At 43.3% G+C, this 26,233-nt stretch overlaps 1 protein-coding gene across 10 annotated transcripts in view; it reads right to left on the bottom strand.

Moving 5' to 3' along the window:
* PRKAG2 (protein kinase AMP-activated non-catalytic subunit gamma 2) overlaps positions 1-26,233 on the bottom strand; it is a 426,595-nt gene that overhangs the window by 380,740 nt on the left and 19,622 nt on the right. For 3 of the 10 annotated variants that reach the window (XR_010918707.1, XR_010918708.1, XM_067542744.1), the window contains exon 1: positions 8,251-9,735. The exons of 1 other annotated variant lie outside the window; for it this stretch is intronic. Coding sequence is in view for 7 of the 9 variants with exons in the window: in XM_067542744.1 (XP_067398845.1) it covers positions 8,251-8,409 (159 nt within the window). In the remaining 2 variants the exon portion in view is untranslated. Of the gene's footprint in view, positions 1-8,250; positions 9,736-23,962; positions 23,975-26,233 lie in introns of those variants that run through there. 6 more of the 10 variants (XM_067542740.1, XM_067542742.1, XM_067542745.1 and 3 more) reach the window with 4 other exon arrangements.

Raw genomic sequence — 26,233 nt, 5'->3', positions numbered from 1 at the left:
AATGTAAAAATCCCTAGACACTGTATTATAAAGCTGAAGTATAAGTGTCATAATTAAGGACAACAAAAAACGTGGATTGCATTTTGGTGTTCTACAAACAAAACAGAACTCCCAAACTATATGGAATTCATATAAAAATACTTCATGTAATTTAGACAATTCACTATTATACAAATTAGCATTAATTAAACTGGAGAATTATAATCCAGATATTGAGAACATGTAAACAGCAGCAGTTTGGGATTCTTTCCTCTAGCATCCACTTTAAGAGTAACACATTAATCAGACGGCAGCAGATATTGCCATGCCAAGATTAGGACTACACCACCATTTCCACACATTACAATTACTAGAAGTATTTCAATGGTTACACGGTATCATACAGCCAGCCACCACTATCTGTCTATATAAGACATCAGTTTCTTTCCATCATGTGCAAAATATATTCCACTCAAGGACATCAGTCCCTCTGTCCCTCCCCACCTGTCAGGCCTCGTCTCTTACCACATCACTCTCTTCCCTACCAAAAGATGTCAACCTTGATGCTCCATTTCTGCACTGTCTTTCATGGCACCCTAGATATGGGGCACATTCTTGTGTAAATGTAGTTTTATTCTGAAAAGTGACTATGTTAAATGGTACCTTTCTCAACAGATCTGCCCAGCATATGAATCCAGATTCAGAATCAGCTCTACTGACTTCCATGTCAGTGAAGCTTTGAGTACTTTTTACTTCTGTTAACCCTGTAGAGCCAGCACAGAGGACTACAAGCTGGATTGTACAAGCTGCCCAGTTGTTGTAAAATTCTATCTGCGGAGTCAAATTCTGCTCTCAGTTACAACTGTATAGCTCCCTCGAAGGTAGTCTGGAGGACATAAGTTGAAGTCCATGCGGCCACATAGATATCACTAAGGGCACAAATTAGCCCATGGAATGTTTATTACTGGAAATGATTCATGAGAAAGAAAAAACAAACAGATTGTCTCTCAGATCTCAGGGCTGGGAGGCAGAAAAAAAAAGCATCTTTGACATTGAGACAAACATAATACTCCACCATGCCAATTTTACAGTCACTTTTCCAAGTAGACCTGACCTTCAAAATTTCAGCATCACTATCTACAACTAAAAGCAAGGAGGACACATAAGAAGTCTTTCTATATCTGCAGGATATCACTTCCTTACTTGTTCATATCCTATTAAAAAAACCCAGTAAATAACCTTACATGCTGCATAGCATGCAGCATAGCACATACTCCTCTCTGGCCAATGACTACAAAGGAATGTCTAGCTGTCAGCAGAGCTATCAATTCCTGTCCTACTCCTATTCTCTCCACACGTTTTTCCCACCTCCCACATATCCAACTGATTAGCACAACACAGTCTACCCCTTCCCATAGGCCAACAGCCTCATGTTCCATGCCTCTGATCAGTTTCTGCCCCTCTCCTTGGTTCTTCCAGGCCCATGGCTCACTCTTGTGATTCAATTCACCTACTTCCTGCTGGTCTGCAAGCCCACAGGTGCTGCTGGGGACGGGGAAGGAGGGAGGGGGAGGGCAGATCAGGAATGCAAACTGGGAGACAGAGGAGGTGGTTTAAAAGAGCAACTATACTTTTCCATAAACCGAGCTGGTAATCAGCTTGTGGGATGTCAAGAAGCATAAAGATGAGAATCCCTGTCGTTATCCTAGCTACTGTAACTGCAGGCGCTAATTCTTTTTTATCTGATGCACAGGAGCTTTCAGATTTGATTGTGAAAGTTCCAGAGCTTCTCCTCACCTTGCACAACTCTTTAGTCCATTAGCCCATTAAGGGAAAGATCGGATTTCAAAATTGCAAGAAGGTAGAAATTTGGGACACATTGTTTTCTGGGTCACGTCAGGAAGAGACAGGGACAGTTCCAGATTCCATTTTAGGGAGATGTTTCCCTCTCCTCTCCCGGGTGAAAGAAATAGCATTTCCAGATAAGTTTGTGTTCCAGGGTCACACAGGTAGCAGTTTCCCTCATTAACTCCACTGGAAAAATTCACTAGCTAACACTTTCACCTGCTGCTGTCACAAATAACTCAAAGAATGATGTGTAGTCCTCTTTTTGCCCCTCCCAGCATTCATGAGGAGACACAAAGTATTTTGTACAAGACTGGAAAGGAAGAATTATTTTATAGAAATACAAGGTGGATGGGGTAACATTTTATGTTGGGCCAATTTCTGTTGGTAAAAGAGACAAACATTTGAGCAATACAGAGCTCAGAATAAGCTTACATCTGCTTATGTCAGAATGAGCTGTGTGTAACACGAAAACTTGTCTCTTTCACCAACAGAAATTGGTCCAATAAAAGATATTATTTCACCCACCCTGTCTCTCCCACATCCTGGGTCCAACATAGCTACAACGACACTGCAAACATTTATTAACTATGCAACCACTAACTGCTTTGCTATAGTGGAATCAAGAGATGGAGGGAGAGATCCTCAGTTGGTGTAAGTTGTCATAGTGTCACTGAAGTCCACAACACCATGAGAATTTAAATCACTTGATGATCCATCCTGGAGCGTCTACACCAGTGTTTCTTAAACTTTTAAGTAGCAAGTACCCCCTAACTTCTGAAAATTTTAATAAGAACCCCAACACCCAATCTTCCACGGGATTCTATATTTACCGACTAACGTGAGCCATATACTCAGCCCTTCTTCCAACATATAAGGCCATGATATGACAGATGTCAGACCTAGTGTGGGTAGGGTTACCACCTTTACACCAGGGGTGCACAACTCAAGTATGTACCCGAGCTAGAGGTGATGTTGGCCAAAACTAGGAGGCTTTGAGCGGCATGCCAATGCTGGGGAATATAAAGCGCCGCGCCAAATTTTTTGCCACAGATTTGAGAGGAGGAAGGGGTGAGAGAGAGACAGGAAAGGAGGGTGAGAGAGAGAGAGAGAGAGGAAAAGAGGGTAACTGGTAAAATCTGGGACTGTCATAGTTGTCAATTTCACTGCTCAGATACAGCAGTGACATTGACAAGTTTTCTGGGCACTGGGCTTTGAGCCAGGGAGGGGGACTGCCACCTGGCCAAGTTGCAGGCGGCTGCTGCCTGGCTGCCAGTCCAGGAGGTGGGCGACTGCCACCCAATCCAAGCTGGGGCAGAGGAGGCTTCTGCACCGGCTGGGACCCAGGGATGTGGGCAGGCGGTTGCTGTGCATCTTCAAGCCAGGGCGCTGGAGGCTGTCCCTTGGCTCGGAGCCAGGTCACGGGTGGCTGCCACCCAGCTGCGAGCCCAGCTCGCAAGATGCAGGAGGCTGACGCCAGGCTCCCACCTGGGATCTGTGACCGGACAGGAAGCGGGGGGGCTGCCGCCTGCCTTTCCCGAAAGTTGGCAGCTGCCGCCTGCCTCCCCTTCACTCTGTTTTTCTCTGGGTACCCCCTGCCTGTGTCTCACATACCCCCAGGGATACACGTACCCCAGGTTGAGAAACTATGTTATAAATCATTTGGGTAATTGCAAAGGGTAAGTTCACTGAGCACAGCCCAGTGATTTAGCAACTAGCTCCTCACTTTACAGTGCTAGAGAATCTAGTGGTATGAGGTTTATCTTGGGCTATTGCAAATCAGTTTAGCAGGAACTGGGAGCATCCAGTTTACAGGAACTCTGCAGACTTCCAACCTTCCCAAGAGCAAGATTTTGGTGTCAAAATATAAATGCTTCACTAGTGCAGAAGGAAGAGGAGAGTCAGCACAGAGAGCACCGTTTCAGAAAGAAAGCATCTGTCATACTCCTCTATTATGTCCTACAGTTCTTCCCCCAACTCTCCTTTCTTGCTTGAAATGGATAAGATCCTGAAATTCCCATCCTGGGTGGTGAGCCACAACAAAATGGGCTCGCTAAGACTCATCAATTTGTTTTCACTTTATTGGACAACCCCTAAAATAGGACAAATGAGAAAGAAGGAGAACATTTACACCTTCCATTCAGGAAAAAGTAGTCTTTGGTTTTCCCCTCACCACCTAATTTTCATGGTTTTTTAAAGGACTTTCCTCTGCTTTTCATCAAAGCTTGTCAACACTTTCTATGTCAAGTCTGCCAAGTGGCACAGATACATCCGCAATGTAGGACTAGAAAGCATCACAGTCTCCCAGCTATAGCTCGTGTATATTTCTTTCTCAATACTTTCTCTTAAAATTACTCTCTCTTTTATTTCACTTTCTGTTCACACCTTCTTAGTCTTCCCCTTGCTGCCTCTCATCTGAAGAGCCCAATGAGCAAGAATTAAATGTCTCAGCAATAAACGTGATCTCAGAACAAGACACAGAAGAGAGAAGGATGAGCAAAATAAAAATTGCTGTCTGATGAAAGCTCCCTTGACAACTAGAGTCGCACTGACAGGCACCACTGAAATAGGAGAATGATGCTCCAAAACAACAGCCAAGAAAATGTTATGAAAGAGGGGAAAAAACAGCTAAATTGATCTTTTCAAATGAAGATGACACTGTCAAATGGGTATGATAAAAGTTCCTAACACAGCTGTACTGCGACTACAACAGAAGACAGAAAACCACTGAAAAATACCACCCAACCTGAAAAAATATGACCCATTTTAGGAATACAATAGACCTCAGCTGTGCAAGAAGAGGAAAGGAATCTATTAGTTCGGGAGAAGGGGGGGGGGAGGGAGTGAAAAGAAGGTCTTTGTTAATTTTTAAGTCTTGAATTACTCCCAACTGAGTCAATGGCAAAACAGCTACTGACTTCTGTGAGAGTACGATCAGACCATAAGGGTATGTCTACATTGGGATAAAATACCTGCACTTGGCCTGGGTCAGCTGACTCGGATTCACAGGTCTCAGAATCAGGGACTGAAAAATTGCTGTGTACATATTCTGCCTTGGGCTGAAGCCCAAGCTTTGGAAACCTGTGAGGTGGCAAGTCCGAGAACGCAGGCTCTAGCCCGAGATCAAATGTCTACACAGCAATTTTTAGCACCGGAGCCCAAGCTGCACAAGCCTGAATCAGCTGATCTGGGCTAGCCACGGCTGTGCCACAGGACTTTATCCCCATGTAGACATACCCTTAGTGGCATATGTGCAAATATCTACCACTGTCCAGGTGGCAACCTACTTAGCAGGCTTAGCAAAGAGGCCAAGAAGTTAACAAACACAGACAATGAATGACTGTCTGCCCAAGAGGTGGTCCCTCTGGGACAAGATTGAAGCAACCCTGGGGAAGAAGATGCTCTTTATAGTTAACCAAGAGAACTAGAAACAGAATGTTTGGGTTCTATTCTTAGCTCTGCCAAAGACACTCTGATTTGGAAAAATCCCTTAATCCCCTCATGTCTCAATTTCTCCATGTATAAAATTAGGATAATTACAATCACCCTATGATGTTCAATGTTTATAAGGCATTTTGAGATCATCAGATGGAAGTTGTAAAGTATTACTGGTGCTGTGGCAGAGATGGATGCCGAGACACTATTGTGAGGGACACACTGGACACACCCAATTAAATTAGAGAAATCTCATTCTGCCTAATTTTGAGCACACTAACACATTGTAGGTTGAAAATTTTACTCACACTACTGGGCTCATGTTTCACTTCAGAGAGTGACAAAAGAATTCTACAGAACTAATTCTGCCCATTAAAAAGCTGTGTATTTCCCCTTTTGTTTTATACCACATATTCAGCAGGGCCTATATGTTTGCATTTGTTTGTTTTTCCATGAAAAAAAACTGAAAAAGCATAGAAATGGAATTAGCTGATAGTTTCCTTTTGGTCTGGTAGGCGCATCCTCATGTTGCCTCCTGTCGCTGAACAGCTGCAGCAAAATCTAGACCCCTCAGCAGTGGGAGCAGGAATTCTGGAAGTCATTGCCAGAGGCATGAAGGCCAAGTGTGGTGGATTCCAAAAAAGGAATGGAGATGTATATAGATAACAAGAATATTCTGAATTAATAGCAAGGATTAAAAATATCAATGAAATTTTGAAAGGGATAAATTCTCCACCTTCAGATTATAAATCAACCTCTAACTATTGGAGAAGAGGAAAAAGTGTCCCTATGAGCAAGTTATTCTATACTGCCTGCCTACTACAGAGTTTCTTTCACATTCCTCTGAATCAGCTACTGCTGGCTACTGTCAGACAAGACACTGGACTGCATGGCGCACTGGTCTAGAGCTGGTCAGGAATTTGAGAAAAGGGTGTTATGTTGGAAAATGATGATTCATCAAAAACTACTTTTTTTTTTTTTTTTTTTTTTTGCAGCAAATAGTTGATTTTGAAAAAATGTTTGGTAAAAACTAGAGTGAGCCACTGACCCCACCCCAGAACAGCTAATAACTCAGTAGTGAAAGCACTCATGTAGGGTGTGGGAGACCAGGTCTAAGTCCCTATTCTGCCTGATAATGAAGCAGGGTCTTGAACCTAGTTCTGCCACATGCCCAGTAAGTGTCCTGACCACCCAGCTATTGTGGGGTGAGGCATTTGCAGTCTCACCTGTAGGAGCTTTTTCATTTTGTATAAATAATTAAATAGTCACCAAAGGAGGGACTTGAACCTGGTCTCCTATCTCTCAGATCAGTGCCCTAATCACCAGGCTATTGAATCTGGGACTAGCTCACTCCAAAATTTAAAAAGGTCTCATGTTAGCCACCTGGCTATTCTGGGGTGGGAGTGTCAAGCTCTCTCACTACATTTTCATAAAGTCTTAGTTTCATCTCAATTTTTAAAACAGGAATAGTTTTAAAATTATGGAAATTTTCATGGGATAGGAAAACCATTTCTTGCCAATCTCTTCACCGCTCTGCTCTAGTCTGACCATTCCTCTGTACCTATCATTCCAACAATAGATTGCTTTTATTAACATCTGAGAGAGTTCTGAGCTATTGACCCCTGGGAAACAGAGTTCTGAATTAGAGTTTGAGTGCTTCAGATTAGAGGCTCCAATTCAGTCTCACCGCAGAGATATGTCCATGTGCCAAAGTTTGGGCATATTTAGTCTGGTTTACTGCTTTGAGCTCATCTCTAGTTAAAATACACTCAGACTCTCCAGCATTGTACATGAAATATCAAATCCTGATAAAGAAATGTGCCAAACAAATCACATGGCTGAGTGAGGGGAGTAGTTAGTGCAGAGTGTGCTGTTCTCTCCCTTTGCCCAGTCATACTTTGCAACCCTGGCACTCTGCATGCAGCTGGGCTGGATTTGATTAGTGCATGAAAGGGAGGAAGCTGAGTGGCCAATGGAGGGCTCCAGTCCTCCCTCCCCAGCACCAAACTGTACATCCTCTTCTCAGAGACACAAGATGGGCAAGGTTATATCTTTTACTGGACCAATTTCAGCTAGACCGGAAGAAGAGCTCTGTGTGGCTCGAATGCTTGTCTCTATCAAAAACTGAAGTTGGCCCAGTGACAGATATTACTTTACCCACCCTGTGTCTCTAATATCCTGGGACCAACATGGCTACAACACAGCAAACATCCTCTTCTCAAGCAAAGAGCCCAAGCAGGAACAGTGTGTGGGGTGCTGCCTCTTACACGGCCTACACCTCTCCCTCAACTAACTGCTACTCCTCCGCCGCATACACATGGTCACATAGACCATACACCCCCTCCCCCCCATGCACCTGAAGGCAGCTCCTCTTGTAACAAAATACTAAAATTCAATGCTAGACTTCTTCTTATCAGATGCAGACATTGCCAAGCCAATTTGCAGCAGCCTCATCAGCAAAGAGCACAGACAGCCCCCAGACCACCACCCCACCTGGTCAGAGGGCACCCATCTGATGTGTGACATTGTCTTTGGCACAGCCGCATGTGGGATCCTCTTGTTGGACCCAGGTGTGAAAGCTAGCTGCACATTGACTCGGGCCCATCTGGAATCAGTTCAGAAGGGCCCATGACTAGGCTGAGAGGCAGCTACTACAGAAACCAATTAAAGGGAAGGGGTCCCTTCTTCTGCCCCACAGCTGTACAAGGACAGAGCAGCAGCATGCAATGTACAGAGAACTCCTCCTTCCTGCCCCCAAAGTACTGATTTTATGAGGCAGGATAAACAAGCACTGCACGGAGGACACTCCTCCCCACCCACCCAACCTGTTGTTGTTGCTCGCTGACAGGCAGAGCCTGCACGGCAAGGAACACAATCTCCCAGCACTCGGGTGCTGCTGCTGCCAGTGGCAGGAGCACGCACGGCATGCAAGACAAGTCCGCACCCCTTCCCCGCAAGTGCAGTTCCTGAGCCCCAGCGGCAGGCACTGACCAGCAGCGGCTTCCCCGCATTTCCTAACAGCTGTTGCTGAATGCCAGAAGCGTGCAGGGGGCACCTCTCCTCGCGCACCCCCCAGCTGTTGCTATGTGACAGGAGAGGCAGGCATTGCACAGATTCGCAGCTGCTGCTGCTGCAGGGCAGAAGGCACATGCACCTTTCTTTAGCACGCCTCCCCCAACCCGTTGCTGCTAAATGGTAAGGGGTGTGTCCGCACTGCCCAGGAGACCCCCACACACACACACACACACACGCGCGCGCGCAATCCTAGTTGCTGCTGCTGCTGCTGACAGGAGGAGCGCGCGCTGTCCGGGCCGCAGGGCTGAGTGCGGACGGCAGTCCCTTTAGCCCTGTCATCAGCACGAGAAGGGGGAGGGGGGGCGTGGCAGGCACTTACAGGGATGTGCACTCGCAACATGCGTCTCTTCTGGCTGGAGCTTTTCCTGCTGGAAGCATCTTTCTTCTTGGTGTCCATGGCCGTGCTTCCCATCCCGCTAAAGAAGGCTTAACTCCAGGGGCTGGCTCGAAGCAAGGCTCCTCTCCTCTTCCACCTCCCTCCCACCACTGTCCACCACCAGCAGCCAATCTGGGCTTGTTTTCAAACCCGCAGGAACTGGGGAGAAAGGGGGTGGGGGAACCACAGGGGAAGGGAGGAGTTTCTCCAGCTGCGGGTTTTTTTTTAATCGGGGATGAGAGGGTTGCTAGGGGCTCCCGTCTCCTCCAGGAGCAAGAGCTTGAGACATCCTTGAAATTGCGGCTCAGTTAGTTTACAACTCTTCCTCCCGTTCAAAAATATCCCGAGACTCCTGGCGGAGGAGAAACTTTCTTCCCTTTTGCACAGCGGAGTGACATGTCCCCCATTACACGTGCCCTCCCTGGGGAGAAAGAGGAAGGTGCAAAAGTTGAGCAGCTCGACGCTGTTTGCAAAGAAACACAATCCCTGCAGTCCGGATCCTGCGGCCGGGTCCGTCCTCCTCTGTCAAGCAGGAGGCGGAGCGAGGGCAAATGCTCACACAGACACACACTGAAACGTGCCTTCCTCTGTGCTGCCTGCAACAACCAAGCCAGAGCCCCCCAGACAGCGGCAGCTCGAGCAGGGCCGGAGGCACGAGAAACTCACGCAGGCCTGCAGCAGGCGGTGGCGCAAACGCACATCGCAATGTGCCTGCGGCGGCTCCCCGTTCCCGCTGCACGCCGGAATCCCAGGCAGCGCGGACGGCAAACGGGAGACAGCCCCCAGCCCCGCCAAGGAGGAGTTGCAAACGCTCCTTGCGATCTGGCCCTGCTGCAGGCAGGAGGCTGAGCTCAACAGGAAGTGCAGCAAATCGTAAAAGACTTTCTCCCCGGGCTGACACCGCTCCCGTTTACATGCGTCTCGGGCCCACTGACGCCGAGGTCGCTCTGCACAAGCACAATGCTCCAGTCCAACCCAGCGCTCCCAGGCTTCCGGATCTTCCCTACTAATTCAGCGTCTGATCTGACGGCCACCGAGCGAGTGTTTGGGGGGCGGGGTTCGCACTTGCTGATGCGCCAGGGACCGAGTGACTGGATCTCACGCCTCCAAATAAAAAAGAAAGAACCCGCGACATTCTGCCCCGCTCCGCCCCCCAAGGCACACGGGGCCCCCCTCCCTGGGATTCCTCTTGGGCGTGCCATAAAATACAGGAGAAGGGGCTTGTGTTCTCCGGTGGCATCATCCCACCGCGTGCAAAAGGCACTGTGTACCCACCCCCTTCCTCCTTCAGCCACACTCCTCAACGTGGCTGACTGGCCGAGCCCTCGCCACACCGCCCTGCCCCTGCTTCCAGGAGCCAAACAGCTGTTGCGCAATTTGTATCGCTAATAACAACCTCATTGCTGCAGTGACCAAAGAAGGCCAGTAGGTGGCGCTGACCACAGCTGGCCGCAAACCTGCCAAACTATAGTATGACTACTATAGACCGTGAGAGACACGTCGATGCAAACTCCAGCTTCCTTTATTCCTTGTGGCTGGAGGGAAACGTGCCAAAGAGAAGAGGGCCTCAGTCATGTTTAAAAAATTACAATATTTCCCACTCTCCCTCTTACAAGCTCTCATACTCCTATGCATTTTCAATTAAGTTAAAGGACCAAGCAAAATTGCTTTATGTTACAAAAAATGAGAAACATAAAATCCATTTCACTGTCACTGTTTATGTTGTTTGCTTTTTGCATTTCTGTCAGTGCAGACAATGGAAATCAATGAAGCCAGTTCCACCTCTATTTACAGTCAGGTTCTCAGGGCTGAGATGTTTGGGTTGCAAACACTGTATGCAGGGGAAAGTTTATTTGTTTAAAAACACACATTTTTTCAATTAGAATGCACAGAAAAAAATCATTCAAAATCTCTCTTCTGACCTTGTTTTTACAAATCTACATCTTAGGTCAAAATATGAGTTGTGTGGTGGATTACTTCTTTCCCACAGACACCCTATGTTCCATGTCATAGCTTTTAGAAGTTAGCAAGTATTCAGTAGTATTAAAGTATGCCCCTACTACCAGAGGACCTAAACCTGCAAACACTCACAAGCTTAACTTTAACAGGTAAAGAGTCCCATTGAATTCAAAGTTATGCATGTGCGCATTTGCTGAAACTGGGTCAGAGTTCCCTCTATCACAATTTAGATAAGGTCAATGCATGCTACAAGGCAATGATTTGCTACCAATACTTCAAAACGGGCTTCCCCACAAAAAATCCTTTTAGCTTGTGAAAGAACTAGGATTGTGTTTGGTTGTTGTGAGGATTTTTGTTTCCCTCCTTTTGGAAAGGTCTCAGAATTTAATAGGGATTAAACCAATACAGGAAAGACTTTAAACAGGTTTCTGTAGAAATTGCTATAAAAGCTTACAGCTAAGAATAAAAAACTAGAATGTTTTCTGTAGAATGTTTAAAACCATGGTAGCTCATAGAGCTAGCTTTAGCATTTATTTTATTTTGTGATAATACAAGGAACCTACAGGCCTGTATCTTGTAAAACATTAGCTTAAGTAGTTAGCATAAGACTTGAGGCCTATGAACTTTGGCATAGATAAATGGCCATCATCCCTAAGTTTTGAGGAACTGTGAATAGAGTGTTTAAGGGGGAAGTTTGTATATAACACCAGGCAGCCACAGGAATATGAACTAACATAAGTTTTTGGGTATTTTAGAATAGGAACATCTGCAGATGTTTCACCACAAGAGTACCATGGCAATGAACTGATGAGCAGGAAAATAAGTTGAGATAATTAATATACTAACCTATAGGAGAAGCGCACTCCAACATTAACAGGGTGAGAAAATACAAATAAGAAAGAGGGGAGAAACTTCTACTGAATATGCATTAGGCAGAGTGGTGTCAGTATGACATATTATTAAAGTTGTATCCCAGCCTGTGTGCAGAAGGAGAGATGTAGGCCTTTGGAGGTGCCAGGATGATGGCCACTGGTGATGATAAGGAAGGTGCTGGTGAGGAGGAAGATAATGGCTAACATTTCAGGTTGTTCTGCAAGGGATAATGTGAGTATATGGATGTTCAGATGTACATTCTGTATTATCTCTGTCTACCTTGCTGCATTAGAGTGTTTATGACTTTGCTAAATGTATAATAAAACTATTACAAATACAGAAGAGTTCCTAAAGTATTGCAACCGTGCACATTGGGGTTCCCAGCTGAACAGTAATTTTAATAATACTGGGCCTGATCTTGGGACAAAAACCTGTTAAACCTCAGAGTGATAACTAGGAATTCTTAAGTAATTAATATACAATCCACAGATCGGTATACACCATCCCATAGAATTAAATATAAAATTATAAACCTTTTAGAGATCAGTTTGAAAGGAGAGAGATGGCAGAGAGGACTTGCACTGTGTAGCAACTTGCCATCAGTTCAGGAATAGACATTAATGACAAATGGACAGAAGGATTAACCCCTGGTAAAACAGCGTGAAGCTCTGGAGTATACTGTACCTACAGCTGTGAGAAACCAGAGGGGTCTGTATCTGTTGTAGTTTGACAACACTTGTATAACCTGTGTAGCCAAAGAAGTGGCAGTGAATTGAATATTTGGGATTCAGCAAGCCTGCCCCCACAATTAACAGCTGAGAAAGTTACCAATAATCATGTCTGAGACATCAAAACAAAAACAACAACAACAAAAATCCACAGCAGCCAACAAAACTCAGAGAAGAGCAAACTTGTAATTTCTATTATTGCTTTTGAGATAAGAAACAAAAAATGAAAACAGGATTTTTAAAAAAAGCTTTGACTTTCAATATTCCATAAATATCAAAGTTTTTGAGCAGATCTTTCAACTGTCCTTCATTAGCATCATAGATATCAGAAATTGAAGACGTCTATTAGATCATCTAAACCATTCCCCTATTAATGCAAATACTATATTATCACTGGTATTCCTCATTTTAGGCCTACATTTATCCCATACAATACTACTGCCATTTCACTTTGATTCTCATAAATTATTTATATAAAATATGCTGAATCATGCAACCAATGTTACAAAAAAATTAAGTGTAATGATAATATTGTCAGCCCCAAATGTTCAGAAATCAGGAATCATGCTCCCAATATCATGAGATTGGCTTAAAAATCATTAACATTTTTATATAGTAATACATTTGGGGTTATTTTTATCTGCTTTTAAGGTGCACTCAGGTCACATTTTCAAGCTTTTCTCTGCAACCATGAGTTAAAAACATGCTATAAAACAAAAACAAAACAAAAAAAATTAAAGGTTAGATTCTTCTGTGGACGCTTAACTCCAGGACCTGTGGCTTTCAGTAAAGCATCAAACACCACAAAATTCATGATGAAATTCAAGAGTTGGCATCACTGTACTGCTAATTAAAGAAATCGCACATCATTTCAGTTGGCCAGACTTTCTGTTTGTCCCAAAGAGTCCCAATGAGTGAATACAAAACAAAGTCAGCCCCACTGTAAGCACGCTTCATTCTCACTGAATGACAGTTGTACAGACTATTTAGTGCTTGTCCAGGGAATTGTCAAGTTGATAGCTAAATGCTTTAAGGCACAATGAAAACCTCAAGGAATGGGGAAGGAGAAGGAGGTCTCAAATGTACCCCACTTCCTCCTAATATTAAGGGAGACTGATTTGTATTTGTGACGCTATTCCATGAGTTGGAGACTAGCAATTTGTCTACCTTAGAACATTTATACTTTACACTTTATATCAAGGGACCATTTACAAATAGTTTATAAGGGTTAATAAATGATGAACTGATGTTTTTCTTAATGGTTAATCAATTGTTAAAGATGGTAACAATCCAAGAGGTTGCTTTAACCATCTATAATACTTACACATGTGCTTTAAACCATCTATAACATCTTAAACATGCCTGTAATATCTATGAATATAGATTTATTAACCCTTTATACAATATTTATAAGTGGAACATTGATACACATTTCAAATGACATGATGACAAATGACATAAGATTTTGGGTAACCAAAAATCTTATTTCTGCTGGTGCCAACTAAATGACATAACATTGAACATGACTCGTCCTCTTCTCCACTGAGCTCAAAGCAGCCGTCCTCATTGTCCCATCTAACTCAACTGCTCCCAATTGTGTTCAGATATGGTCTGAACTTCTAACATAGACAAGTCCTGGAGAGAAGGACCTCCACAAGCAAACCCCGTAACATGGCCAGCAGATCCGTTGATTCCTTTTTTCTACTGTAACTCATCCCCTGGCCTAACTATATGCACGGTACCCATATTATTGCTTTGTAAACCCAAGCATGCTCTCTAGCCAAATAATAAGATTTTTGTTCATTTGGGTGTGCATCTAAAAGCCTTTTTCCTGCTCAGTTGATCTTGATGTACCAACCCCCAGTCAAAAACTTATGATCTACAGTAGTGGCTTTGGTTTTTCAAGATATTCAGCAAGGGGATTTGTGTTAACACCTTCTTTTCAGGCCCAATTCAACATTCTGTATGTACTCAGAACTCCCATTCATTTCAACAGGAGTCTTGGGTCCACAAAAAATACAGGATCAAGCCTTTGATTTTCTTCTAAAGATGGAAGCAAAGATAATTTTATTGTCTCCTATTATTACAAGCTGAGAACAACTCTTAAAACCAGCAGAGGCAGCTAAAAAGTACAACAATAAAAGTATCCTGAGACTCTGTACAGTCTGGACACCGAAATGCAGAAATATGACTTGACATGCAAAACAACCACAAGTGGCATATGATTTTTGGATTATACCCTATCATATGACTGCATCATGGTTAGCTATCCCTTAAACATAGGTTGAGTAAATTTTTCCATTATAAACACCTATAATACATTCCCAAGTTTATAAAAAGACCATAAAAGTTTGCTTTAAGCTTTGGTTGTACTGGTTTTTGGACATTTAATGCCATAAGCAAAATAATATCTAACTAGTGAGCTCTACGCTGAAATTTTACACACATTGAGCGCAGGAATAATTTTCTTTCTGAAGACATTCATTTTTAAAGTGAAAGTTGTGTTAAAAAAAACTAAAACAAAAAAAATGTGAGCGTTTCTGGTGCTTTTTAGATCCATCTATAACAACAAATAAACAAAAACCACACAAAAAAGCACTGGTTGTTAAAGTTTGAAGCTCACAGTTAATAATATGACCAGGTGCTATTTGATGCACAATAATAAGAAATGCACCTTTCTGACAAAATCTTCCTAACCCCCCGTTTACACATACACTCATCTCACTGCGAACATTTCATACTGATTTTTATCATATGGACTTTGTGAGCTCGTGCAGCAATTGAGTTAATGTGACAGTGCATAACAGCCCCATTTATAGCATCTAAATTTTACTTTGTCAAGAGTGCCTATGTATAGATCTTACCAACTATTACAGATTGTCAGGTAAACACCATGCATTTTGATTAATATGTATAATAAGTTCTTATTTAGGGCTAGCAGAGCTCTTAAACATTTTGATCAAGAATAGTCCTTTAAGACGTCCCAGAAACATTTTTAAAAATTATTCTCATCTCTCTGCCCAATGACTGCACAGATCTGATTGGTATTTATGGGGGTTAGGAGTATAAACTCCCTGCCCAAGGATAGCATATGCTCCATATAGCTAATTTGCTCTTTATCATCCTCTTATCCCACTTTCCATCCCTCTCACTGATTCTGGTTCTCTTCCATCTGTCTCCTTTTTTTCCCTTTTCCTTTCTCTTTCCCTTGCTCTCCCTCTGCACCCCCCTCCCCCCCATTTCCATTCCTCCTTTTCTTCTCTTCCATTCGTCTCATATCTCTATTCCTCTGGTCCCTTTCCCAAGTTTGCATCTAGGCTGTTGGGATTTCATTCAGCACATTTACAAGGTTAAAATCAAGCAAACTGTATGGAACTCATTAATTATTTCAGCAGTAAAATGTAAGTAACACATTCTCACCTTCTAATCAATGGTTGTGAATAGGCCTCATCTACTCTAACTGAATGGACTTTGATAACACCTACCCTCCCCATTGTTGTTCCTTAACCTTGGATGTAATATATATATATATACACACACACCCCCTATCTGATTTCTATTTCTTGCATCTGACGAAGTGGGTTGCAGCCCACGAAAGCTTATGCCTGCAGAAATTAAATTTGTTAGTCTTTAAAGTGCTACAGGACTCTCTTTTTTTTTAAATGAAATGTCAGTATATAGTGCTACATTCACATGAATCATGGAGCAAAAAGTGCCCAGAGACAGTATGCACCAGGACACCTATCTGCCTAGAATTTACATTCTGACCTGCTACAGACAGTAAATCTTTAGACCTCCCTAAATTTTTCCAACTAAATAGATTATAGTCCACTAAAATAGATTATGGGAAGGTGTTTGTGGCAGATAAATAGAATCCCACAGTTTGTGGCAAATAGGGAGTTAAAACTCACTAGTATAGGCTGCAGAGAGATGCAACTAGCTGAGGCTGTGCCTGCGAGCAATGCAGTAGCAAGAACTAGTTGGTTAGCAGGAGCAACACAAAAGGTTAATGAACAAGAAGCTTCTGGTCCCCTGCGGGAGAATCTACAGCAGCAAGGCTGTTTTTCAGCAAATCTGAAGGCTTGAGGAGAGGGATTGTGTGTTCAGCTGATGACACTCCTACTTTGAGCTGTTGGAGGCTTTTCTTTGCGTAACTGGTTATTAAAATAAACTATGCTGCTACTGCCATTCACCTAAAACCTATCTGTACAAGATGCTATTTTATAGCTGCCACTGCTCCAGCTGATCCATCTCACGCTAAAGCTACCTGTCTCTTACTCATACTGGTTTTGCTTGCCTGTTGAATCACTGGTGCCACTGCACTGAATCAGCAACAGCACTATCACATAGGGATGGCAACATTGCAGAGAAAGTGTTAGTGAGCCAGCTTCAGACTAATTTTGCCTGGTAGAGAAACTCCTCTAACTTTGTCTGAGAATTTCTCCCGAAATACCCATTGGAGGCAGATTTTTCCTGAATAGTATCTCTTGGTTGTAACTCTCAATAGGATGTTCTGTTTCAACAGGCACAATCTGACCCTATGACTGTATCAGTAGCACTTTCTCCAGACAGTGCTAGCAGTCTCCACTTGAAATGGAATAGGCTCATGTGATCATCCTTATTAGAATAGGGCCATATGGCACCTAGATGCCATGGTGATGGGTGTAAGAGACATCTTCAGGGTACAATGAGAAGTATTAATTCCTTTCAATGTCACCTTCTAAATAGAAAGTACCTAAATTCCCAAGAAAATGCTTTTTTCTTCTGTGTCACTAAAGTTCAGAAGCCGATTCTTCAGGGTTCCCACAATCTCCTTTGGCTTTAGCAACCTGAACAGTCTTTTAATTGAATCAGGGCCACTTCCCAGATAAATTATATATATGTTTTGTTTTAAAAGGACACTGTCAAGTTAGAAAACATATTTTTAAAAGTAAATATATCTTGGAGCAGCCTTGTTTTCAAGGTATTAGCACTCTAAGTGGCTATATAAATGATAAATCCCTTTAATATGAATGGGGGATGTTCATCTTCAAAACTTGTGTTGGTGCTACAAAAAAAAAAAAAAAAAAAATCACAGAAGAGATGAACACCTCATCTGCTTCTTACTAATACAAGACTAATACAAGCATAGCTCCCTATGCTATATTTTTTAGTGTTTTTCATTTAGTCTCTCTGGCTGCAAGCCAGACACAATATTAATGCTGTGATTTACATATGCAGGCCTACAAATTACCCAGGCAATTTTTTTTTTTTTTTTTATTGCTGAAGAACACAGCAAAATTAGTGGAAAGATCTACTAATTCTGTCACCCCAGTAGGTTGATAAGAGGATTAAAAACAGACTTCAGTAAGAATCTCTTTTTCAGGTTGTTTTCCAGCAGCATACATAACCTAGTGCATAAACTAGAAGAGCATTTAAAGGAGATGAAGGCACAGCGTTAGCCAGCCGTGTGTGAGGACAAGGACAAATGTTTTCTGAAGTAAAAATGTTCTATTACTTCCATACTAACCAGTCAAGCACTGAACTGGGAAGAATTCAGAGGGTTCAAAATTTCAAGCTCACTGCAGTGTGTGTGTGTGATAAATCAGGGTTTATGAAAATTTCAGAAGTTATTATTTTGGCACAGTGCATTTGTCAGGCATCAGGCAGTACAGTAGGTGGTAAAGATCCTTTCTTCCACAAGGAACTGGGTGAAGCTGCCCCAAAACATCCATGTGTATTATTGTAATGTGATGCAGAGATGAAAGCATGTTAGTTCCAAAAATCAGCCACACAGGAACTCTATTTAGAAGTTACTGCATTGATCTCAACATGTCTGCATACGCAGGGCCAAATTCCCTTTTTCCTAGTTAATCCCGTTTGTGGATTTGTGCAACTCCTATGTGCTGCAGAAATGGCTTCCAATCTGACCTGTGTGGGGCCAAAACAGAAGGTCAACTTGAGGGCTAGCCAGGGGCTGTGAACCCCAACTCTCCCACAGAATGGGTGCAGAAGGGCTGCAGTTACTGGGATGACTGCACAGTAATGGCTGCCTTGATTGAAGAGGGGAAATTTAATCTCCCCAGCTTCCGTGCACTCAATGTACACAGCCTGATATTCTGAACCCTCAAGAACATCTTGAACATTTTGATTCTCTCTTAAAAAGTGTGGGACAATGGCAAGAACATCAGGAAAAGAAGGGTTTATGGCTGTGTAATTCCCCTGCAGGAAGAACTTTTGCCTTGAAACATCTGTTGCCTATGTCACTGAAAAGAATGCTCTTAATAAAGGGATTTTACATGCAAGATACATCATTTACAGTGATAGCAAAATTAGTCACAATCAAAATGGTTATTTCCCTCCTTCAGTTACAGCAACTCTTCCACCTTTAAATATTTATTAAAAGACTAATAACTAGAGAAGGCCCACAAAAAAGAAGGCCTGAACTCCCCAGGATTAAAACACTCCTATGGCCAGATGCTCAGCTTGTGTAAGTCCTTGTTTGGTAGCTCAAACCCAGGTTTCTGATTGTGACTTTTCACCATAATGGAATCCTCGATCTAGCAGAGGAAGTATAGCACAATCCAATGACTGGAAGTTAAAGGTAGACAAATTCAGACTAGAAATAAGGCATCCATTTTTAACGGTGAGAGTAATTAACCATTGGAACAATATACCAAGGATCATGGTGGATTCTCCATCAAGCACAATTTTTAAATCAAGATTGGATGTTTGTCTAAAAGAAGTCCTGTATCATATACTTTGGGGACATTCCCTGGCCTATGTTGAACAGTGCAGAGTCCTCCACTTAGGACAGAAGAATCTCATGCACTGCTACAGACTGGAGACTAGCTGGCTAAGCAGCATTTCTGCAGAAAAAGACCTGGGGGTTAAAGTGAACAAGAAGCTGGATATGAGTCAACAGTGTGCCCTTGTTGTCAAGAAGGCTAATGGCATATTGGACTGCATTAGTAGGAGCATTGCCAGCAGATCAAGGAAAGTGATTATTCCCCTCTATTCAGCACTGGTGAGGCCACATCTGGAGTACTGTGTCCAGTTTTGGGCATCCCACTACAAGAAGGATGTGGACAAATTGGAAAGAGTCCAGTGGAAGGCAACAAAATGATTAGGGGGCTGGGACACATGATTTATGAGAAGAGGCTGAAGGAATTGGGCTTATTTAGTCTGCGGAAGAGAAGAGTGAGGGGGGATTTGATAGCAGCCTTCAACTACCTGAAGGGGGGTTCCAAAGAGGATGGAGCTAGGCTGTTCTCAGTGGTGGCAGATGACAGAACTAGGAGCATGGTCTCAGTTTGCAGTGGGGGAGGTCTACGTTGGATATTAGGAAAAAGGTTTCCACTAGGAGGGTGGTGAAGCACTGGAATGGGTTACCTAGGGATGTGGTGGAATCTCCATCCTTAGAGGTTTTTAAGGCCTGGCTTGACAAAGCCCTGGCTGGGATGATTTAGTTGGGGTTGGTCCTGCTTTGAGCAGGGGGTTGGACTAGATGACCTCCTGAGGTCCATTCCAACCCTAATCTTCTATGATTCTATGTGGAAAAGATATTTGAACTCCTTCTAGATGTGTATGGAGACAAGGTACCTATTGGAACTCGACTAACAGAGTTCTTTGAAAGAAAACAGGAGCCCAGTGAAACTGTCCAGGCATATGTGTATGACCTCCAGGAGAGAATGAGCAAAGTGGAGAGCAAGACACTTGGTCAGTTCCAGACCCAGATATGGTTCTGAAAGAGCAGTTAGTGCTGGGAATCTAGGATGGTTCCCTCTGCCATGAAATGAAAAGGAGGTTTAAAGAGCATGGTAAGAAGTTCCAGTGGTCTGAAGAAGCGGAAGTTCCTGTGGAAGAGATAGTCAAGCCTAACCTCCATACACGAAGTGCAGGCCTAGTGAATGCAACTGTTGGAGAAAAGGCCCTGCCCCAAACACAGTTAACTTTGGAAAGTTTAAGTAAAGCTGTCCAGAAACTGATGGTCCAACAGGAGGAGATGCTGAAAGTGATGACCAAGATGATGGAAGAAATGCTCCCATTAGTATGCCAAAGTATCCAAAGGCACCGGGATCCTAAAGATCCCCACTGAAGGATGATCTGGGATGGTACATTTGTTACAATTGTGAAAGACTAAGACATACTAGCCAAGAATGTCCACTGAGAAGGAGAACAGAGTCCCAGACACTCAAAACCGAAGGGACACCAGGAGTGAGCGGCCCATCTACAGTAGAAGACCAAGCAGTGGCAGAAGGATCCTAGGTCTGTCCTTGGTGGAAAATCAGTTTGCACACAGTATTGAAAGGAATACGGACGGTGCCAGCACATCTAGCGACTTCTATGAGTGAGAATTTGGAGGTTGTCTCCCTGTTGAAGTATGTACAGCAGGGGTGAAAACCAGATGCTTGTTAGATACTGGCTCAGACGTCACCACCATTACTGAGTCACCTTTTCATATAAGTCTTCTGCCAGTCAGAGTCAGCAGCAATAAGGCCCAGGTTCCTTTCAACAATACAACACAAAACTGGCTCGAGCCCCACCCAGTAACCTGGGATAATTACACACCATCCCTTGAGCACCTCTAGGTGCTATACTTCCCCTCTCGCAAACAAAGAGATTGAGTGTAGAAAAGAGACTTTTAATAAAAGGGGAAAAATAACCTGACATTAATTTGGGAAAACACAGCAAGCAGAATTCACACGCATAAAACCATGAACAAAACACCCACCCCAGAGTACGTTGGGCAGTTTCCTTTTGCCTATAGTTCTTAAGTCCATCAACAAGAAGTTCCTTTAATGTACCCCTCCCTTCACAACACCCCATTCATAAGTATTGTCCGTAGGGCAGACCCAGAGTCTAGAGATGTAGTTGCAGAGTTCACCTCCCACGCTGGTTGGGAGTGGTGGGAAAGAAGAAGTTGGCACCTTGTTCACTCCGCTATCCAGCTGCCCTGCCGGTTGCTTCTCCAGTCGCTCTGCCAGCTGCCCTGGTGGTTGCTCGTTGCTCCGTGAACCACCCTCTAAGTGGCTCCGCTAGCCACACCGCTGGCCACCCTTCACCAGCCGCTCTGCTGCACACCATCACCTTCTGCTACTACTGCTTCTCCGCTATGACTTCTGAGGGTCGGTCTCCTGAGATTCCACCCAGCTCTCTGATTCTCAGCTCTCAGTGATGGTCAGCTTTCAGTGGGTGAACCTCAGTGGTGAAGCTGGCAGGAGCACTGTCCCACAGGAGATGAGTTCAGCTCCAGTGAGCACTTAATAAAAAAAAAAAAAAGACTCCTAATAGAACCTGAATTAGTTCTATCTTTGAACAGTAGGAGGGGAAGGTTAAACTATGCCTGGGGCTCTTAGGCAGAGCCCACACTTCCAGGCAGGAGTATGAATACCAATACCTGTCCACATTCCCTTATCCACTTTCACAAGGCTCTGGCATCTGAGCCCCTTGCTTAGCCAGTTCAGTTCAGAGGATAGTGATCTTTCAGTCAGAACAGGCTAAGCACAGTTCTGCTGTCCTTTGCTCACACAATAAGGGAAACAACATTTATTTACACCTGCATTTAACACTAAAGTGATTTGTAACCCAATACCAGCCAAAGGGATCATTTGAGGAAAGCAGTCCTATCATGCTGAGCACACAAGCAGAGTGGGTGTGCTCATGCAAATAAATCTGGCCTTGACCTGTTCCCCTCCCCAAAGCCAGCTCAGCAGGATGTACAGACCCTGCTTACATCCAAAATATTTGAAGGACAAGGAGCTGATCGTGCACACAACACACGGTTTATATGTCTAACAGTAGTTAATGGACTGGCAATCCCAGTGGTGAGATGCCTGGAAGCAGACATAAGAGTACATGGTCCAGACATTGCCAAGAAACTGCATCTTCATCCTGAAAGATAAAATCTCTGAAGGAAGTCACATGGCAGAAGGAGTCCGAGGGATTCTAGGACTGAACATCATTGATCATCTGAAAGAGCTACTGTTGCCAGGAGATGGAACCAGGATGCTGGACCGTCATGGGCACTCTAAGAAGGGTGCTGTGCTGAGTAGAGAACTGGCTCGAGTGGAGTGACAGAGTCATTCCCTGGGCCCCACTGGGCAGATTGGATATGTTAAAGTGGGTGGAAGACAGAAGACAGTTATTCCTTCCTGGAGAGGAAAGATCCTTGATGAACGCTGCTGGGTACCAGGAAATATCAATTGATATTGAGTGCTTGTAGACCCTATATCTGGGACAAGCCTACCTAATGGTTTCTGGCCCACCATGTATTGACTAATGCCATCAAAGGAAGAGTACCAGTGAGTCTTCTAACATATAAGCCAGGAAAGTTCCCAACACTAGCAGGGCCATTCCCCCATTTACACTCAGGACACATGATACCCCAGTATTGAAGCCTCCCCAGCTGATAAGAGTAAAAACAACCATTAGCGACTGGAGAACCGCCAAAGGCTTTGGGTTCAGAGGAGCATCTGTCTCGGCGCAAGCCCCCTCTTTCACCATAGAGCCCCCTCTCCCAACAATTTCCCACCTGTAACAACTGCCTTCCTGGGGGTGAGAGAGGCCCAATGTCCGTGTACACAGAGGAGGACAGCAGACCTCTTCCCAACCCTACTGGCAGCTCTGGCGGGGGGAGATCTCCCCATAGCTCCAGTGGTCCCCTGATTTTGCCCCCTCTTTATGTCCTGAGTCCCTCTCTTCCATCATCAATTTTGTATCCCACCCCTAGCTGTGCCACTTTTCACTCCACTCATAGTGTTCACTGCACCACCCACTGCTGCCTGCCCCTGAACCCGCCCCTTCAGCCCAATAGATACTGGCCAGCAGTCACCTGGATCCAGCACACCTAGTGGCAGGAGGCTGCCACTGCAATACAAAATATTTGTTCAACAATTTGAAGATGTGAAGTGCTAATAAGTATTGTTACTACTTGGATTCATATCTGGTATCCCAATGGATTTTAATTGAAAGTATTCTGTGTCTGGAAACTCAAAATAAGTAATAATCATAATTCTCTATTTTGAATAATACAAACTGTAAAATTAAACAACATTTAATTAATTGAAGATTTAAGAAGAACTAACCATATGTAAAAATCCCTATAACTATGTATTTCTAGTGCACCTGTCACTATGGGTAACTTTTGCTACAGGTAGGCCATGAATTACCAACTTTGGATCTGATCCTGAAGTCCTGACACAATGGGAGTTTTGCCTATGTCAGGACTGCAGGACCAGTCTGCAGTATAAACTGATTTTTATCTCACAGCTAAAATAATATATAGTATTTTGCACAGTTTGATTGTTCAAATACCAAAGAGTAGCTTATTAGTATATTCTAAATAACAGATATGAATATCCCAGAAAAACAAATAATTACATTATTCTGTACATGCCTACAGCTTGATTCTGATCTCATTTAATCAAGCAAGATTCTCACTGACTTCAATGGAGCAAGGTCACACATCTAATTTTAAGTTTTAGGGGAGAAAGATTGCGGGGCAACTTTCCATAATCTTATCATTAAATGTTTTGTCTCTTCAAAACTCAGAAAGTAAACTCCCAATCCCCCCAGCAGAAAGCTTAGTCTTACCAGAAAACAGACAAACAATTCAAGTAGGGCAGTTTCAACACAAAAATATTTAAAATACTTTGTTTAGCAGCAGTAAAATGTACAATACAAACACACCAACATCCAGACCAATGCTTACCATATTCATCAAAATATTTATCACAGAATCAAAGGAGAGAAAAATACAGCTTCCATGGAAATACTGTGAGTAGGACACAGTCAGTCCTCTTAGTGGTAAACGATTTTTTAGAACTACTTTGTTTCATTCTTGTCACAATAGAGTTTAATTATTTACTCCCTGAGTAGGAAAATAGCAGATAATTGATCTCCAGCCAATGAGTGTGGTTTTTCTCTTTAATTTTTACTACAGGAGACTGGAATAAATATTTCAAGTTACATCTATTTCATTAAAAATAATAAAATGATGGTGGCAGGCAGAATTGCTCAAAACAAAGAGAGATAATCTATACAGTAGCATCTCTATCACTGAAGAGGTATGGCACCATATAGTTTTGCTTCCTGCAGTAACTGGGTGGCCACAGACAGATCTCCTAATGGATCACATCAGTATGGGCCTGATCCTGTGAGTGCCCTCCACTCCAAGTAAAGTCAGTGGAGGCCACAGATGTTCACCAGCTCTCCGAATCAGGCTCAGTGTGTCTTGACTACCAAAAGAAAACTACAGACAGAATCACTGTTGCCATGAGGCCACTTTGAATAGATTTTCACCGTACAACTAACTCAAGCTCATACTCAGGTACTGCCCCTAACCTGGCTTCCATCCACACACAAAAAACTGACCTGAGTCTGGTTGTGTTTTCATCCCAAACCAGCTAGCTTATCCGGGGCATAGGCTAAAGCATGAGTGCTGCTTTCACTTGGGCTGGTAATGCACCCACATTGTCGTGTGGGCACAGACTAAACCACTTGAGTGTTAATAGTCCTCTACTGCCTTCCCATAATTCCTCCCACATACCCACATGGACAGACAAGTTTTCCCACAATTACCTGAGGAAAGAATCATAGAACAGCTCAGTTTACTGCAGTGCTAAGAACCATGGGATATGTCCCTAGAAGTCCTACCACCTCACATGGGTAAGTGCAGTCCCATTGCGGACTCAGCACCTCAAGTATGGCTTTGCAGCGTGGCCACTCACTCACACCCAAGTACCAATCCCCCATGTTAAATTTCCAGTGAAAACATACCCATTGTGATGGCACAAAGGAGCTGTAGCACAGACACAATCTCCTCGCTCCAAAATCCGTTCAGAGCACAGGGCAATCCAGGCTGAGAAGGAAGGAGGTTTAGCAAGGATGGGAGAATGCATGGCTGAAGTATTCTTATACCCCAGCAATGCTACCCATGCAAAGGTCTGTAGGAACCATTGAAAAAAGGGGTGCAAAGTTGGGCAGGCCAATGTGGGCTGCCCTAGCCTGCATTGGAAACCAAATCAGTTCCATACTGCCCCTAAATAGGATCCTCACAAGGTGCATCCCCTCTGTCCCTAGTGCCAGCACAGATATATTTTCCTGGTTATCTTTTTTCTGCCTCTAAACAATATTTTTAATTCACAGCCAATTTTTTTCCAAGGGTCAAATATCAAGCATTCAGCTTCAGTTTTAGTGCTGTTTGCAGATATAGTTGTAACAAATGTCGATCACCTTCCGGAGCCCTCAGAAATTTCCTGAAATCAAATGCCAAACATGTCTTTTATAATTAACAGAAAACCACAAGGCATTCTTCTCATGCTCTTTTATCAGAGCAGATCTTTACACCTCTTTCTGCATTCTTTCAGATGAGTCAAAGTAAATCTAGCTCACAGGCATTACCATTAACCTTGATTACCTATATTTTTCTGTCTCCTTAGCCATAATATTGGAAGCCTGTAATGATAACATACTTTCTCTTCTTACATGCATCACACTCAATCAGGTTGGTTAATTTCTTAAACTTTGTGCCATTGATCATTGTTGTTCAGTGTTTTTTAAGTGCATGTATTTAAACTGTATGTTGATTTTGTAGTTTATAGATGACAGTACTCCAAGGTGTCTGTATGATTTGTTCACAGAAGAAAAATAGAACAAATATTATGACACTATAACCTGACTATAATGGTCAATTATTAGCCTTCACGTACTCACAGCATGGCCCTTACTTCCTTAAGAACATGTATTATTATATAATTAGAGCAAAGCTGCAGTGCATTTCAGTTCCTTGTGATTTGATTCTTCAGACACATACTGTACTCAAGGAAGGTCTGCTGGGAAGTAAGGAGCCTAAGGAAGATAGATATTTCAGAGCAAGTTTCTAGTGTATAATAATCCACCAGCCACACAAGATGAAAATGAGAATGGAGGCTGAATATGCCACAGTAATGCTTATTCTGTGTCAGACCCATTCTTGCCATGA

Source organism: Emydura macquarii, unplaced genomic scaffold, assembly GCF_026122565.2.
Source record: "Emydura macquarii macquarii isolate MOO-44397 ecotype Brisbane River unplaced genomic scaffold, CSIRO-AGI_Emac_v2 contig_719, whole genome shotgun sequence".
Lineage (NCBI taxonomy): Eukaryota > Metazoa > Chordata > Testudines > Chelidae > Emydura > Emydura macquarii.
The sequence above is the reverse complement of the archived record's forward strand: the minus strand, read 5'-3'. Positions and strand labels throughout refer to the sequence as shown.